At 50.2% G+C, this 17,512-nt stretch overlaps 1 protein-coding gene across 1 annotated transcript in view; it reads left to right on the forward strand.

Moving 5' to 3' along the window:
• Positions 1–17,512, forward strand: part of LOC122386486 (neural-cadherin-like) — a 136,525-nt gene that overhangs the window by 69,527 nt on the left and 49,486 nt on the right. Inside the window, exons 5-8 of the mRNA XM_043375726.1 lie at positions 2,963–3,066; positions 5,313–5,463; positions 10,414–10,505; positions 12,949–13,074. Coding sequence (XP_043231661.1) covers positions 2,963–3,066; positions 5,313–5,463; positions 10,414–10,505; positions 12,949–13,074 — 473 coding nt within the window. The remainder of the gene's footprint in view (positions 1–2,962; positions 3,067–5,312; positions 5,464–10,413; positions 10,506–12,948; positions 13,075–17,512) is intronic.

Below are 17,512 nucleotides of genomic sequence, written 5' to 3' on the forward strand. Positions count from 1 at the left end.
TGAGTCAATTTTAAGTCAACTTACTTGACTCAACAAAAAATTTGAGTCAAGTTTGAGTCGACTCATATTTTCATTGAGCCGCTTGAGTCATGAGTCGAGTCAAGGAAAAAAATCAGCTCCTTGTTTGAGTCAGAGTTGAGTCAGGGCTTTCTGAAGTTGAATGATGAGTCGAGTCGGCAAATTTTTTTGAGTCGAGCACAACCCTGGTCAAGAGAATCTAGAGATTCTGCGGAGTCAACAGACGTGCTGGCAACGTCTGGGGTCTCTGGGACCGCGGAGCCTGCGGGAAGCGGAGTCTGAGGGGTTTCAATGGGCATCTCCTTGACAGGGGTCACCGACTCTGAGCCGTCGAGAGATGCCTTGGCTACAGCGACCGCGTCAGTTTGTTCTGCTGCAGGGGTCATGTGGACGTGGTCTGGCTGGGTCTCAGTTGGCACCTCGGCCAGAGGCTGAGCTGCTCCCTTCGGAGTCTCTGTGACCGTGTCCGTCTCGTCGAGGGTGGGGACAGTCTGGGGGACTGGTGCCGTGACAGTTTCCGTCGACTCTGTGTGCGACGGACGAGGGAGCTCCACTGCCGTACTGAGCGGCGGGGTCAGATTCGGGTCGGAGCGCTGCCCTGGTCCAGCCTGAGGTCCCGAGCAGCGGGGGTTAGTCCCCCGGACGGCGTCGGCGTATCGACGCTCGCTCGGGATAGAGTGCCCGGCCGGGCGGGGTGGAGGGGCGGAGGGCGACTTCCGGTTCAGTTTCTCCTTGTGGTAGTGCCACGCCGGGCACTTCTTATCCCAGGCGGGATGAGGGCCGCCACAGTGGGCGCACTGGACCTCCTCACTCTGGCACTCATCCGAACTGTGTCCCAGTGTGGCACAGCGGAGACAGTTTGCCTTTTTGGAACGGCAGGTCGATTGGAGGTGCCCGTAACGTCCGCAGCGCCGGCAGAGTCGCGGGTTCACCTCCCACGGGCTCACAGTCAGGACCTCGTAGCCGGCGTACACGGCAGGGGGACACTCGAGGCCAAGGAACCTCAGCTTAAGCAGCGGGCTTGGGTTAGGCCCCTTAGATCGGAGGCGCGTCACCTCTACTACTCCTTGTGAGCGGAGCTCCGCCTGAATCTCGGCCTCCTCGATGTACTGGAGTGCTGGGGAGTAGCAAGTGCCCGCCACGGTGTTTAGGCGGGTAGCCGGGGCGGCCGTAACGGCCGTGCCACAGAAGGTGGTGATGCTCAGGGCGAGTCGAGCCTGGTCCTTGTTAAAAACCCGGATCAATATGTTGCCTGACCGGATCACTTTTGCGTTTACGCGCGGGCCGATTAGTAGGTCCATCTCCCTCTGCAATTTAAATGGGGAGAGGCGGCGGAACGAGCCATCCGGAGTCAAATGGATGAAGGACTGGCCCTCTGGAACTTGGTCCATCATCGGGTCAGGGAAGGGTTCGGGGGTAGGCTCAGATGGATAGGGGCCCATGAGAGGGAGGACAAGAGGTGGGCGGGGGCGAGACAGCGTGGGTGCCATCCTTGTTTTCTTAGAAACAGAAATTAGAATGATCAAATTCAGTGGCAAAAATAGAGGGCTTGACAAATTATTACGGCCAAAACAGAACTGGAATTACCCGCGAAGATGTGCCCACGCGCGCCTGCGGTTAGAAAAAAGCGCGCCAACAAACCGCGCCAAGAAACCGCGCGAACGCCGCTGGCCGGCGGGCTGACGTCACGATCACGTGACCGGCGTCGGCCAATCACCGCGGCCGGCCGCAACCGACGAGGAATGGAGTGGAGCCGGAAACCGATGGAGGGAGAACGAGAATGTGAATATTAATGTTATAATTTAGAAGACAAAGTGAAATATAGACTTGAATAAAACAAGATGACGGAGAAGGGAGGGAAATGCACCGGTCTGTTGTCTGAAACAAACCAACCAGCGCACAATTCGGATCGGAGCAACCTAACTAATGCGGACCGTGGCAGAACACGTCCGCACCCGTCGGAGCCTAGTCGCCGAATGTCCTGTAAGTGTAATATATCACATCGCCGGCGCCCACCGCCTGACCTTGACACCGAAATTGATGACCGGTTAACAGGCCGAGCAGATGATGAATCGAGCGGAAAGATTAAATGGGGATTTGCAAAATTGTATTTCAGATTAGTATTTCAACTGACGTGTGCCGTTTATGTAACGCTTCGCTTGCTCTTCATTAGCTATGTGTCATGTCTTATTGCCGGGCGCGCTGTTCGTAATCGGCCTGATGATTTACTGTTGTATTAGCATGCTACTTAACAGCTGCCACCTCATTATATCAAGCTGGGTTTATTTGCACAGTGCGTCCTGCGTTGACGGTGGTCACTAACATGTGAGGTGTGCGTCATTGATGCCCATCCCATTTGTGGATTGACCTGCAGGTGTGGGATCACCGAAGTTAGTGGCGCGCCCTCCCCCGCCCCGCCCCTCGCGGCTGCCAGCCGTGCACCGCCCGTCCCATGGGGCTGACACAGCGTAATTGGACGTAATTCCGTTACACTCCCTAGGACCAGTATGTAATCGGCGGTGGCCATCGCTGGATGCTAAGACGCTTAGTCTGGTTTGAACAGTGTGCAGTTACACGCGGTGAAAACTGTCAAATCCCTGTGCAATCAATGGACGTATTTGGACGTACCAAATTACATTATTCAACCGTCACAGGACTTTTGGTTCAATTGGCGCCGCAATGCCTTTATCATAGGGAAATAATTATTCCGAGGTGTTTCTCTCCAATGGGTACAGTTTTTTTCAGTATGATAAAGAGGAGCAGCCTCTAATTAAATACCATTTCTTGCTGCCACTGTTATTCTAACTTAGGAATGTAGCCCACTTGTTACCTACGGGTGCTGTAGATATTTGATGTGATTTAACATGCCTCCAGCATCCCTCCATGCCTCCAGCAAGTCTGCCTCACCTGTAGATGTGAACTGACGAGTGCCTCCTCTCGACAGGGTCGCTGGTGAGCGCCGTGGTGGCCCAGGATCCCGACACGGATCCCATCAGCTACTTCATCCGCGCCCCTGGCAGCACGCAGGACGCAGAAGTCTACAAAATGGTGAGCTTTGGCTGGAGAGCGGGCTGGTACGTCGCCTGGTTGTTGATATAACCGGGTAGATGCCTAGAGATTAGAGATGGTCCGTCTAGAGGAAGGCATTGGCCTATATTGACGCACTAGACATCTGGCTTTTTGAACGGGGCGCGAAGTGTGCCGAAAGTCGCACTGCATTCCTGTCTATTGAGCGCTCAGCTCCCGTCTATCTGCGCACTGGACGCAATAGGCACTCGCCGCATTCCTGCCTATAGAGCGCTCAGCTCCCGCCTGCAGTGTGTTGGTGCGTTGCCGGCCGGCAGAGTCCCACAGGCGCCGACGGCCAATCTCGCTCGGTCACGGGTCGGATTCCACCTAAGTGATGGATCACCGTCGCGGCATTAACACACGAACGGATGATGCGCCGCGGTCGCTGATATTGCTTCGTGCAATACATTTCGTGACCATTAGGAGGAGCGCCTTTCGGCGTCTTTATTAGCTGTGAAGAACTGCCGCCGCCGGCATCCCGGACGGCCGCGCTGATGAGCCGAGAACTGACCCATTCATCTGCAGCGCCGGCTCGCATGGTGATTAACCCGCGACACGTAATTACCGGCGCTATTTCGGCGGCTCCGGTCGAACCCAGGCGGCCGGCCCGTGATCCGATCGGCGGCGGCGGCGATTGAGCCATCACGGCGCGCCGCGAACGTCGCAGAACGGCTCCGCGCCGCATTACCACCATTTTTCACCGGCAAAATCAGCGCACGGCTGAAGCAGCCCGATGAGCCGATCCCCTGCTGATGACTCGCCGTCCTATTTGAGATTTATTTTCTCCGACGTGTGATTGCTTTCAGACGTGAGATGCTCATCTCGGAATGCCGGATTGTTTTTGCAGCACGGCGCAATAGGAATATGTTTAATCGCTCTCTCGTCATGTGTCAATGCCCTGTTATTTGGCGAGACAAAAACGATATAGGAGATGATTTCAGTTTGTGTTTTTACTCCCGTCTTTGATCAATTATTGGCATTGTTTTGCGGAGGAATGCCATTGTTTCATGATGATGGCCCTTGATTGCTCACGAAACCATTTGGTCAACGTCGTTAGTACCTACCTACAACTGATGGATACTTGCGGCACAGGGAAAGGTAGAATTATATCTACCTATAGGCATTACTGACCGGGCTGACGACATTATTTAAAAACTTTTTCATTGCATATTTTGGCTTACATATCTAATTAGTTTTAGCATTTCCCTAAATATTTAATTATTATGATGGCTTTGCCCCATATGACTTTTTAGACCTTTCACATGCCTTCCACGGCTTGTGTGCGCTTTAACTTTGTTTGCCATTTTCAATAATGCCTTGGGCAACACATAAAACAGACGCGTTCCTCAAATGTGGATACTGCTATACAACTGAAGCTACTTCATATCTTTGCTCCTCATTTTTGATTCATGAATTGGCTCACAAATAACACGTAATGTTCGGCAGGCGCCGTCTGTACTGACTGCCAGTATAGAACAGACATGCGCATTTACACCATTCAATCTTCATTCTAGAGGCTGCTCGAGCGAGTTCCATTTCGGCGGTGAATGACGTAGGAATTTATGGTTTGCATGCTTACATTTCTGTAAGCTGTAACTCATTTTTATGTTTGTCTGAATCAGACTAACACAATGGTATGGTAGTTCGGAAGTGATAAATACTGCACAAATAACTGACCTGACACTGGAGTTGCCTTGCATGGACGGCTGTCTATCCCCACGGGTGACATAATGTCGCCACCGGCGGCCCCCAGGCGGTCAGTGAGCGACTCCCGTGTGACCTTTGACCGGTGCCGCTCGCATTCTTGACCAGTGCCTGCCGGTGACGGCGAGCCATTGGCAGCGCCATTCTGGTCAGCACTGCTGTGAAAATTGGTCTGCATTTTTCACGGGCTCGCTGCAGTATTTACGGCCATCAGCCATGTAGAGCGCGTGCTGTCTGATTGGGCCCACGGGTCGGGTGACGGTGGCACTCTGCAGTGTCACAGCCGGCCGCAGTGAGGCGGCCTACCTGGTCACTGTACGGTCGGTCGGTCTAACCGGCGCCCGACCGCCACGGCCATTACCCACTGTCAACGGCAATTTCACAGAAACGATGAGCGAGCGGCCATCATCGACCGCCGGTGGTGGGGCGGCACGTGCCACCCCAGCTGAGTGTGTGAGCACTGAGCCCTGTATGAGACCCACTCCCCCGCTGACCCCGCCTCGTCTCTGTGTGACCCACAGTTCAGCATCAACCGTCAGACGGGCGTGATCCGTCTGGTGGGGCCGGCCAGCCCGCTGGCGCAGCACTCGGAGGAGAACTTCACGTTCACAGTGGTGGCCCGCGATACGCACAATCTCAACGACACCGCTACCGTGCACGTGCACGTCATAGGTCAGTGCACACGGGTGACCTCTGACCTCTGGGAATGTTCGCTGTTCCCTGGTCAGAGGTCAAGGTATGAGGCCATCTCTAGACGTTGTGGATATATCCGGCCATCATTGCACGCTGGGTGTTGTTTTAGCATTATCGGCGTATGCCTCCTGGGTGATCCTAATTCCTATATTAGGGGAAGGGCGGTGCTGCAGGGTGGGCTACGCCGTACCAGGGGAACAGAAACAAACGACGCCCGGGGCCGCGCTGAATGTCATGCTGCCACTGAAACATGTAAAAAGGTGGCGGAAAACATTATGGTTAGATATTGATTAAATAAAGGGGCTTGCTGTAATGAGAGCTTGTCAAGTAAGAAATGTTTGCCTTGCATTACTAGACTTACATTGCGAGAAAACTATTCAGATTAGCTTCATTTGTTGAACTTAATTTTAACAGTACCCACAAATGCAACTACAAATGATTAATCACAAGTTAAATTTTTAGCAAGTGATTTCCAATAGGCATTTGTGATTTTTAAATAGACAATTAATGTCATATCTTCAATTTTTTTTTTACTTAATTCTGAAATTTGTATAGGGTAGCCTGGGGCAAGACGCCCCAGATAATTTATTTTGCTACATAAATTTTGTCCCACATCACCTGAAAGGCCAAATTTGTGCTCAATGCGTTCTTTGGACATTTTACTTTAAATTGCACCCCTCAAATTGATTCACTTATGATCGGACTCCAAGCTAGGAAGTGATTTGTGAAGCAACTGCAAATGGGGCATTTTGCCCCAACCCCAGGGCAAAACGCCCCACGGCCTGGGGCAAGTAGCCCCATACCTTAGATTAAAGATTTAACATGGTAGTTGGCTAAATCTTATGTGAGAGGTCCGTTAGACCTCTGGAGGCACGGCACTGAAGTTAGCACATTCCATCCTGTCAGGTGCTCAGCATATGACACTGTTGTATGAGCAGGTTTTTCACCTACCTCATAAGACCAAATAATAAATTATTGCAATGCAAATGTTAATAAAATACTTCCTTTGCCATCCAGTTGCTGAAAAAAATACACATAGAGGCACAGAAACTTACTGTTCGCCAGCTACCGAACATTAGAAAGTGGGTAGCCCCAACAACACAAGAGGTAAAACGCCCCAGGGGCTTTTTGCCCCGCGACCTACTGGGGCGTTTTACCCCATCACGTAGTTCGGTCAGAGAACAACGCCTTGCACTCCAGTAAGACATAATTTAACACGAACCAACCCGGCATGATAAGCGTTAGACAATAGTTGTTCAAAATACATAAAAGTCGTTAACCTAATGTGGACCATAAAAGAACGCCATGATTCATAATCTGACAACAAAACATAAAAATCACTCAAAAAACACATTTTTGGCTATATCTCCCGAAAGAGTCATCACAATTTCTTTCCAGTCTGCTCTATATAATATCACACGGGGCCGGTAAAATGTTTCATTCAGGACCGAGGGATTTGTTGAGTTTTCCGCACGAGACCGAAGGTCGAGGGCGGAAAATTCAACAAAGCCCGAGGTCGAATGAAACATTCCGGCTGATTCCGGCCCAAGTGTGATATTTATTTTAGCATATGCCGTTTAATTTCCATATTTAAAGGTAGTGTGCCAGCTTTCTTGGACCGTATGGAGTTAATGGACCAGATAAGGAGAACCGGATTTTTAGAACTTATCCATACCTTCAAAACTCATGGAAACGTCTTAAATTCTTCAAATTTTGAGTACCCCAGTGCGAAATTCGCCCCGACGGGTTGTCGGTCGTACCCCAACCACATTTCACACCACTATGAACAATAAATGCACACACTGAAATCGCTATTACCGATATGCTCATCCAATCAAGTTTCGATAAACCCGTTCATCATCATCTCCTGCGGTTTCGAACACGCCTGTTAGGTGGCTTCTGATGCTCGTCGAGGTCGGAATTTCCAAATACGCGTGGTGCGTCGGGCCGCGCGCTCTGACTTCGGCCAAGAAAAATGCGTCAGCTGATCATTGTCAGTTCTGCCACTTGCGTGTGGTGAAATGGGGTCATAACTTATAAGACGGCTTTTTCATATCAATTATTTTACATAAAATCATATTTCAAACCATAAATAATGTTCGACAGCCAAATAAAAGAAACAATACCAATACGGGCTTACAGTTTAAGGCTCGACATTGTGTTGTCTACGATTAGACAGCTGATAACTCATTCCCGTACGTCGTATGGTCGTAACACTATAATGACCTTTGCTTATTGTCACAAGTGCGCCGCATTCGCGATTGTTGCCCGACGCCTGTTTGCAGGTGAGCCCACTACAGTTGTTATACATATCTAAAAACCGAAAAACTTTTAGGCGAAAAAGGCACTATTCCAGGCCCATTTTTGATTTTTTTTTGCGATATTAGGTAAAAACAGAAGCTTCTTATCCTAGGAAAAATAAAATGGGAAATCTTTCAAAGGTGGCACACTACCTTTAAGCTTCTTTAACAATTGTACATGCTTGAAAGAAGTGAAAAAAAAACAAGAACGAATATCAAGAACTAAAAAATGTACATATTCCCTGACCTTAAGATAATAAACCAAGCCGACTCAAGATCACTGTGTTCCATCCTTGTGTCTGGCTCTGAGTTGGATTCATATCAAACCAAGAACATCTATTTCATATGTCATATGAGAAGCTATAGTAACGTTCGTTTTCAATGTTAGAGAAGAGTGGAAGGTATACCATCCTGTGAAGTGAGCGCTTGGTTTTTTACCCATGTCAGTATGAATAAAGTTTTTACTGATCAATGTGAAATGCGTTTTTTGTCAATTCATTGCAGTTGTAAAAGGCATGAAATTGACGCCATAAATGTAGGTGATTAACTAATATGTCTGTATATACATTAGGATTTAAAATATAATGTTATTGAAAACCAACATTTGCAATCTGTTCAATAGTTCAAAGCGACCAAATGCAACACGTAAGTTCACGTTAGATTTCTATCAGTTAAGCTCTTTTCCAGCGCCTTCCTCCGTCTCAGGAAATGCTTCAAAAGTTCGCTGATAAAATGTTTTGCCCATGGGCAAAACCTTTGTCCAATTGCCTTCAACATTATGCGGTTTAATCTATGACCGTGGGTTTAATCCAAAAAGCTTTTACCGCACGCTCGCGCTAATGCTAAAGGCATACTTCGGCATATGCTAAATATAATGATCATATAGTGCACGTTTTATAGAAGAGATGATGTTTCCCCAGAACCCTGCCAATTCCGAGAAACATCGGTGAGGCGTTTTACCTCGGCGGGGCGACTTGCCCCGGTCTACCCTATTGATCTATAGCGGTATTATAAACTCTCATATTGGCTGGTACTCCAATGGCTACCGCTCTTTTATTTTTGATTTCATTTCCTAAATGTTTTGTTTGTTCAAACACCGTCGTACTCTGTTGGAACTGGCGTCGTGCTTCTGCTGGCACTATAGCGTCCCATTCGGAATATCTATGTTGGGCATTATTTGCCGAGGTCTGTTGGTTTTGCCCGGATCCGTCCGCCTCGGGGACACCGAATGCCATCATCGGCGCTGCGGCCGCGCACCAAATGCATGGCCGGGTGCGTGTTTTGCATACGGTGCGCGCTGCCTTTCGACGGCTGTCTGGCGGCGGGGAACAAAACAGAGCAGCGCGCGGCCTACTTTGGCCCCCGGGCGCGTTCTCAGGGTATCATCGCTCTGTGTGGTTTCGGCCGAGCGAGCAGTGTTTTTGTCAGCGCACCGATCGGCAGGTGAAATTCGGGCGGCGGTGGGTGTGGTCGGCGCCGGTGGTCCGGAGCGGGGCACCGGTGGACACCGATGGCGAGCGATGGCCACCGATGGCGAGCGATGGCCACCGATGGCGAGCGATGGCCACCGATGGCGACCGGTGGTGGTGTGCCGAACCCGAGCGGCGTAAAAGCACGGGCAGCTCCGACAATCAAACTGAGTGCCATTTGTTCCGAGCGCGGCCGACTCGCTCTTCGCCACACGAACAGTGATCGCTGAATAATACAGCCGCCGTCTTCTCTCTCGGAACAAGAAAAAACTCGGCTGCCCGCCTGCCGACCAAGTTTGGCCATTGGGCCGGGACGTGCGGCGCCGTTCTTCGGGCGGCGTCCATCCAACTCCGAGCGCTCATCTCTCTCCAGTCGGCGCCGCGCCGCCGGTCCGCGCTTCTGCACTCACCCACCTGTTGTAGACGTCTTCTGAGCGTCTGTAACTTTGGCGGATCGCCGGCCAACCATCGCCACCGGAAATTCGTCCCTGCCGCTTGCTCCGCGGCAGCAGCCAACCACTCGACGCTGCATCGTCCGGCGTCGAACTCGGGTCGAAACGACGCCTTACATACAAACAAGGGCGGCAGCGGCGGCGGTGGTTGCAGAGAGGCGGTGATCAGCGTGGAAGGCAGGGCACAGGATTGTCCCAGCCGGTACCATCACTCTGGTCTCTGGCACTCATTGGCCCGGAGCGGAGATGGAGAGCCGCACACCAACCTCATATACCGCCTGGCCTCGCTCGCTCTACCGTGCTGTCTGGGTCCAGCCGTACCTTTTTCCGTTTATCCTCGTGTCTTACCATTCCTCCCCAGACTGAACAGGGTCGTTCATTTCTACATAGATGCTGGTCTGTGCCGCTCATGAGGATTAATTGGATGGATGCCCCTTGATACGGAATAAATTAAAGCGACGTGACATAGCCAAAAGAGAAATCATATTATGTATCGCTAACCCACCCAGCCACAGACTTCTCTATATATAGAGAAGTGTGTTGCCCAGCGCATATCGGAGTTGCCGATTGTGTTTTCCGTAGTGTTCCAGGGCTAGGAGAAGAAATGTTTGATGGAATGTTTTAATTGTGTTACGGAAATGGGTGACTGTGAGCAAGATTAACTCCTTGAGACCGCATCTGACCTTGTTCACCCACTTCTGTCCACAGATGTGAACAACAACCGGCCTGTGTTTCCACTGTGCGCCCAGTACCGTCCCGAAGTCGAGGAGAACAAGGGAGTTGGCACTGCCGTTCTCAGGGTAAGTCCGCTAATCAACTCATCTGCACGGACCTCAGACGATTCACCGTGATGGAGAGAGCAACGTCTCTCTGCATTCAGACCGTGGCGGCGTCCTGCGTTTCCACGCCGCCAGGTTTTCTGTCGCACTATCTCTAGCTGGTGCCAAAGCTGCATGTAATTCAGTGACAAGTGGCTCTGAGCCGCCGTGCGCCGAGTGGGGAGGGTGAGGTCGGTTTGACACGCAGGTGTGCGCGCACCTGTGGGAGGGGCCCCGGGGAGGAGGGTCGTCAGGGGTGTTCGTTCCGACGCTGCGTTCGATCGGGCCGCATGTCGCCGGCGAACGAATAATTAATCGGCCGGCGATCGCATTGAGCGGGTCCTGACAGCGCTGTGATAGCCCGAGCGTCGCCGGTGACCCGGGGGACTTGTGCGCGGCATGTCGCCCCGCGCCGGCCGCCCGCTGGCCCCGACACCTCCGCGCCGGGCATTCGCCGGCTCCCTTAACGTTACTTTCTTCAGGCATCCTCTCGCTTTTTACGTAACCGATGTGATCGATAAGCACGACTTCTTTTACGGAAATATTTCAATAGCTTAAAAGTCTTATCGATGTCTTTTGTTGTCTTAAATTCCTGCTTTTACATTCTTTCATCATGCATCACCTTTATACCATTGTTAACGGATCTCCCGCATTCTTTCTCTCCCTGACACTATATTTTCTCGTCTAATCAAGAACCACTCCTCAAGCGGTTCTCTTTGATGACCCTCGTGGCAGGCTGCTCACACTACATGCAGGTGCCGTTGCGTGACCTGCCACCGGGGAACCGGCGAGCCTTGTGAGCGCCGCCGGCGTCTCTATATTCTGCAGACACGTCCACTCAAACATCTGGTCATCCTCAGGGGCCGGGCGTCACTTTACTGCGCTTCTGAAGCCCGGTGTTACAGTAATGAATCCATCGCTAGCCGTGGGCCGTGCGAGGTCGCGCTGGTTAGCAAGAGTCCCGGGAGTTTCCCGGTCCTGAGCCGACTTAACTGGATGACTTCTGCCACCTGTCATAGCGGGTCCCGCTCTTGGAAACTTCAAAAGATGACTTCTTCCGCCTGTCTGGAGCTCATGGACTAGCCGAATCGCCCACCAAGGAGGCGTCGCGTCGGGTCGTCGTTAGGCATGCCAATTAAACGATGCATTTTACGCAGTTGAAGAATTCGTCCATGGACCATGTATGTTCAATTGTAAAGGGATGAATTTCATTGCCTCTGATACATACACACATGATGCACTGCAGGTCGCGGCCTTATATTTGTTTGACTGCTTATGATGCCTTATCATAAGTGGCGAACGGCCAGCTCATATTTAGCTGTACATATATTTAGTTCAGCGCATTTAGCGTCGAATCCCGCTGGGATCATGTATATAAAATAACCTGATTGTAGCGGCCATTCGGTTTGTTGCGGAGACACATTGCAGGAAAGTCACGCAGTAGGTAGTATAAGTACATACAGCTCGGCTGCGCGGCGGGTGGGCGGTCAGGGTAGGGTTAGTCGCCCCATGCCCCCCCCCCCGGTGATTAGTGTGTGGCGTGACCGACATCGTCGGGGCGGGGGGGGGGGGGTGACGGCCCGTTTCCACCAAATCACTGTCGGTAGGTCTTCAGCACTTTTCCACCAAAATGGAAAGTGGCCGCAACGAAATGACCTTGCGGACAATATCGGTCATTTAGCGGGCTTCCTATATAACACTGGACGGATAAATGTCTTTGTCACTTTCCAATGGTGCACCTTTTACGTACACCCCGTTGGGTCCACGAGAATCAAAGTGTTTCTACGTAGCTAAAGCTGCAATGTGCGTTACTGGAATCAGGACATAGGGACTTTCAGAGACATGATCAGTCGACACGATAATGCATGCCTACAACTACAACAAATGTCATTGTGTCGTGACTGACGCAAAAAGCGCCACATAATATTCCATTGGCTAATGGAAGGGTGAGCGCTCATGCTATATTGACGATTTCTTTGTCAGTTACCGTTCGTTTTTGCTCCATTGACAAAACACAAATAAGAGTCAGCACACCAGCAAATGTGCTGTCAGTCAGGATGATATTGCATTGTGTACAGCGTCCATTTGGCTTGAACTGTGTATGATGACAACTCGTTGGGCGCTAAGTAAATGACTCAATATAGGATCATACTGTACCTACTTTCTGTACATGTATTGTACTTTCAGTATGCATTACCTACGAGTATGATACTTCAATTTTGTTTGTGTATCTTATCTGCAACTCGTTTTTTAGCTATTGCACAAGTGTTCACTGTTCATGGCATAAACTGTTATGAATATGCTACGAACTGACCTTTGTTAGTCAACATGTGTCAATCAAGCATGTCAATCAACCATGATTCTGAGCAAGCATCTACCGCCATGTATAGCTAACTCTCCCAACCCGTGTCCGTTTTGCCGGCAGCTGGAGGCCACGGACGCGGACAAGGGCCAGAACGCCGAGCTGGTCTACTCGCTGGTCAACAGTCCCAGCTCGCCAGAGTCGTTTTTCGCCATCGACCCCGTCTCCGGACAGCTGACAACGGTCAAGGTAAGCCCGCTCCTTCCCCACTCCTATGTGAAGAGAGCCTGAAAAATTCATGTCACTATCAAATGTCCGCATTTATCAGTCGTCAGTTTGTTTGGCGGATTCAAAAGCTTTACTTGTGTACGTTTTAGCACGGCAAGCACAGCAACCCGGTTGTATTTTTACAATATGCGGGATGTCACTAATAGCCGTCTTGTGTGCCAGTATTTATTAAACGTGTCGTTTCCAAGAGGTTATGCACGATTTCAGGAATATTTTTAATGATAAGCTCCAGCACGAAACTTTCCATGCCGCCTCCGTGGCTATAGCAAAATTTGTCTACAGCCCCATGCTCGCATTATTATTTTTTGCGGGCCGACATGCATGCCTATTTTCATCAGCGCAAAAAGCGTAGATGCTTTGAAAATGCATGCAGCTGAGAGGACGAGTATAAAGCTAATGTAGAGCTGAAGGATGCCACTACAATTCTATGAAAGCGAAATGCGAAGACTTTATAGGACGAAGTTGTGGCACTGTTAGCAGGTGAAACAGGTTCAGCGAATGAACCATTAAAAACAATATGAGAAAATTCTTCGGAATCACTCTGTCTTACTACTACGCACTAATTCAAGTTCACTGTGCGACTATCGTGCTGAAAACGCCTGATGTCCGTCGTAACAATCAAACGTAGCTGCCGACAAACGGTGGTGAAAGACGCAGCGCTTTGTGACCTCCTCAACTTGTTTTATGTTTCGCGATGACTCGTATTGTGAAACACCTGCACACGTCGGCTTTGCAGCGCTTTATATAGTCAATAAAAAGTGCCGAATGATGTCTTAATCAGGAAAACACTTAAGGGATTGGGTATGAAAATAGCTCAAGCAGTTGATTGTTTCCAACAACTCGAAATGATGGAATTCATTTTGCGACGGTACAACGTGCCTTCGAGCAAAGTTACATATAGTCATGTGGGTTTAAACTCTGCAAATGAGCGTCTTGCGAAATACAGTTCAGATATTTTGTTTGCTAACATTTTCGTTTTCCTCTCATTTCGCTTGATTTTCATCTGTTTCATATTTCCCAATCACCTGTGACACTTGGGGAATGTGGCGTCTGTCTGACGAAGCGCGCTCCCATACATGCACCATGCATCTCTGAATAGAAACGCTCCCGATTGCCGACGCAGGGAGCCCGGCGCAATCCCAGCATGAATTCGGTCGGCCGGCGGGCCGGCGCTGGGCGGCGGAACCAATAACCGCCGCCCCGGCAGCCAGTGCCGCAGTGCTGCAACAGCTGGCTGATGGCTTTTGTCGCCGGCTGTATTCGTCTCCGAGTGGACTGGGAACGGCCAAGGCCAGCCGAGCTATTCAGATGTCTCCGGGCCCCGCGCGGCCGACCGCCGAGCAGGGGTGACGCCGGCGCCCACCGAACACCCCGTTCAGTGGGCGCCGGCGTCATTCAAACTGATTCACGCGTGCACGTTTCAGGTACACTGCTTACCGCCACGCTTCACTGAGCGTCTGACGCAGTCTGTCGTCATCTGACGCCATACGTTTTGTCAATGATCCTATCTTGCGTTTTGTTCTTGGCTTTGCGCATCGTTTTCTGGCGTGCGGTCTATGACATAATTCGGCAGATAGCCTGGTGCTACCTGACGTCGTACCGTAGGTCTGCAGTGGCTACGGCTCGTTCCCATAATGATATATAACACAATTTGACGTCACCTGACGTCATCTGGCGTCACTGTGTCACGTGACGTCACACGACGTGCCACGTGACCCGGCGCTCCATCATCGAGTGACAGCGGGCGGCTCGGTGTGTCGCCTCCCGGCCGTCGCGTCATGATACAGCGTCACGCGAATCCGTCATGCGCCGCCTCTGTGTCGAGGGCGTTCCTCGACGGTTTTTTCTCGCGTCGACTGCCGTCGCTGCCGTCTCTGCTCTATGATCGATCTGAGACGCGGTGTCGCGTTGTGCCCGTTTTTATGGATACCTGTCTGCCAGCGATACTTGTATATGTGACGGAGCAGCGCGGCAGGAAACGGTCCGAAAAACGTACCGTCTTGGCAGTGACACCGGCTGAGACATCTACAGGGGCGGAGCGTCGTCCTGGGTGACTTGACAAGAGGTCACAGACAGACAGGAGAGGTCGCCGGAGAGGCGGGGTAGGAGGTGTCTGAGACGGATGGATGAAGCGAACTACGCCGGAAGCTGAACCAGAGACGATCAACTTGCCGGCAAAAGGCTGCAGCTCATTTTGTTTTCTACTAGTGAAATTATTAGAACCAGCTCATTGACGGTTCACGCGGCATTGTTGGGCTATCCACACCACCAATTAGGAATTTATTAGCTATGTCACTGGCATATAATAGCACTGAAAACTTTTTTACCATTTCCTGAAGGGTAAACCCGCCATAGCATGGTAGCTTGACACACAGACGTTTTTTACCACCTTCCAGATGGTAAATTTTACTCTTTCATGAACAGTAAACTCGCCAGGGAGGGGTAACATGACACACAGACGTTTTTTACCATCTTCTGAATGGTAAACTCTTTTGATTTACTCTTGTCTAGAGTGTAACATTTTTTGGGTTACACTCTTTGAAAGGGTAAATCTTTAACGGAACCCTTTTTTAGGGAGCTTAACGCATCATCTACTCTGTGCTTTACCCTCCTACAGAGAGTATATTCTTATGACCTACCCTTTGTCACATGGTAATGTTTACTCTTTCCTTTAGTGTAAACCCCCCAGAGGATGGTAACAGACCCACAGACGCTTCCTTCAGAAGCTTTACGAAGCTTCTGTTAACCGGAGCTCACCAACTAAAAACAAAATGTTTCAAGAGCAACAATGTAGGTATATTTGGCTTCCGTACAAACAATACGAGGGGCACACCAACCATGAACATTGTGAGACTCTTCACTTATTCATACAAATTTATACAAAGCGTTCAGCAATGCACAAGCGGTAAATAAACACCACGATACAACTTGAATGCAATTTGAATATGAATACAAGACATTCAGCGCCCTCATATTGGATTAGGCAGAGCGCACAATATTTGAAGTGAGCGACGGCGTTCCTGGGTGGTCGCCCGTCTGCGTGAGATAATGAGACTGGATCACTACAGTGCAAGGCTTTTTCAAAGTCACCAACAAAATGCATAAACTTGTAGCATCACAACAAAATTAATGTACGTACTCACAACACTAGGCCACGTGGCCGTGCACGGGGTCCTGTTAACCAGGTCAAATTAGCACCACTCAACGGCACGCAATGCTCTAGCACATCGGTACTTACATAAAATGTCCACAGAGGCTCTATAGGCGATGAACAACACACAAGCACAATCACCAACGGCCACGCCGCGCGGCACCGACACTGCTCACATCCGCTCTCGGAGACCAACGGCCGAAAACCAGGGGGCGTCGAAGTCTAGTTCCTACCAACCTGGCACTCCCATGCCTACGTCACCACGAGGACGCCCGAGGGCATTTACATGTTGAAGATAGGGAAATTGCCATAGTTTAGAGCCGCCTGGAGGGCAACCTTGAGATAGATGATAATGTAAATGTGTGCTGATATGATCATCAACATGTTATTTATCCAAATCCAGGGCCAATTAATCGATATCTTGTCACGTTTTCCAGTGGTGATGCGCTAACTTTCGTGGCTCTTGCAGCCAATAAGGGTGTTTCATAGTGCGATTCAGCCGCATTATCGACTTTAATGCCATAAACCGCCACGGAACATATGATTTGCAGCTCCCTGGCGTGATAGCTGCCAGTAGGGCTCCGGAGTCGGAGTCATGAAGTCGGTCGGAGTTGACAGTTCTGACCTGAGTCGTCGAGTCGGAGTCAGAGTCGATTTTAAAAGCTGGAGTCTGAGTCAGTCACCGAAATTCGATCCCCTCCGCAGACCTTTCAGGGTTCCGTAGTCGGAGTTGTAGTCGGTCGGAGTCGACAGTTCTGACCAGAGTCAGAGTCAGAGTCGATTTTGAAAGCCAGAGTCGGAGTCGGAGTCACCAAAAATTCATTGCCTCTGCAGACCTGCTAGGGCTGTGGAGTCGGAGTCGGTCAGAGCCGACATTTGAAATCAAAGTCAGAGTTTATTTTTGAAAGTCTGAGTCAGAGTCGGAGTCATCAAGAAATCCATGGACGATCCGCAGTACCATGCAGTAAGGGCGCTGCCGATCGATGCCCTAAATTGCCTATGATTTATGAATTGAATGAATAGATGGCAATTAATTAGGTACCTGCTATTATTCATCCCTTGCCACTTGGAGAACTTACTTTCAGTAGAAAAAGACGCATTATTTGTTTGTTTATTTATTGACAAATATTTTTGAGCAGTTAGGGATACAGACACAAAACACAATGATAGCCACCTCGCTGGTGCAAATCATTGCTAGATAGATGTTGAAATGTGTTGCCATTGAAGAATCTGCTGATTTTCCTGGCG

The sequence above is a fragment of the Amphibalanus amphitrite genome, unplaced genomic scaffold (assembly GCF_019059575.1).
Source record: "Amphibalanus amphitrite isolate SeventyFive unplaced genomic scaffold, NRLGWU_Aamphi_draft 000253F_arrow, whole genome shotgun sequence".
NCBI classification, from domain to species: Eukaryota; Metazoa; Arthropoda; class Thecostraca; order Balanomorpha; family Balanidae; genus Amphibalanus; species Amphibalanus amphitrite.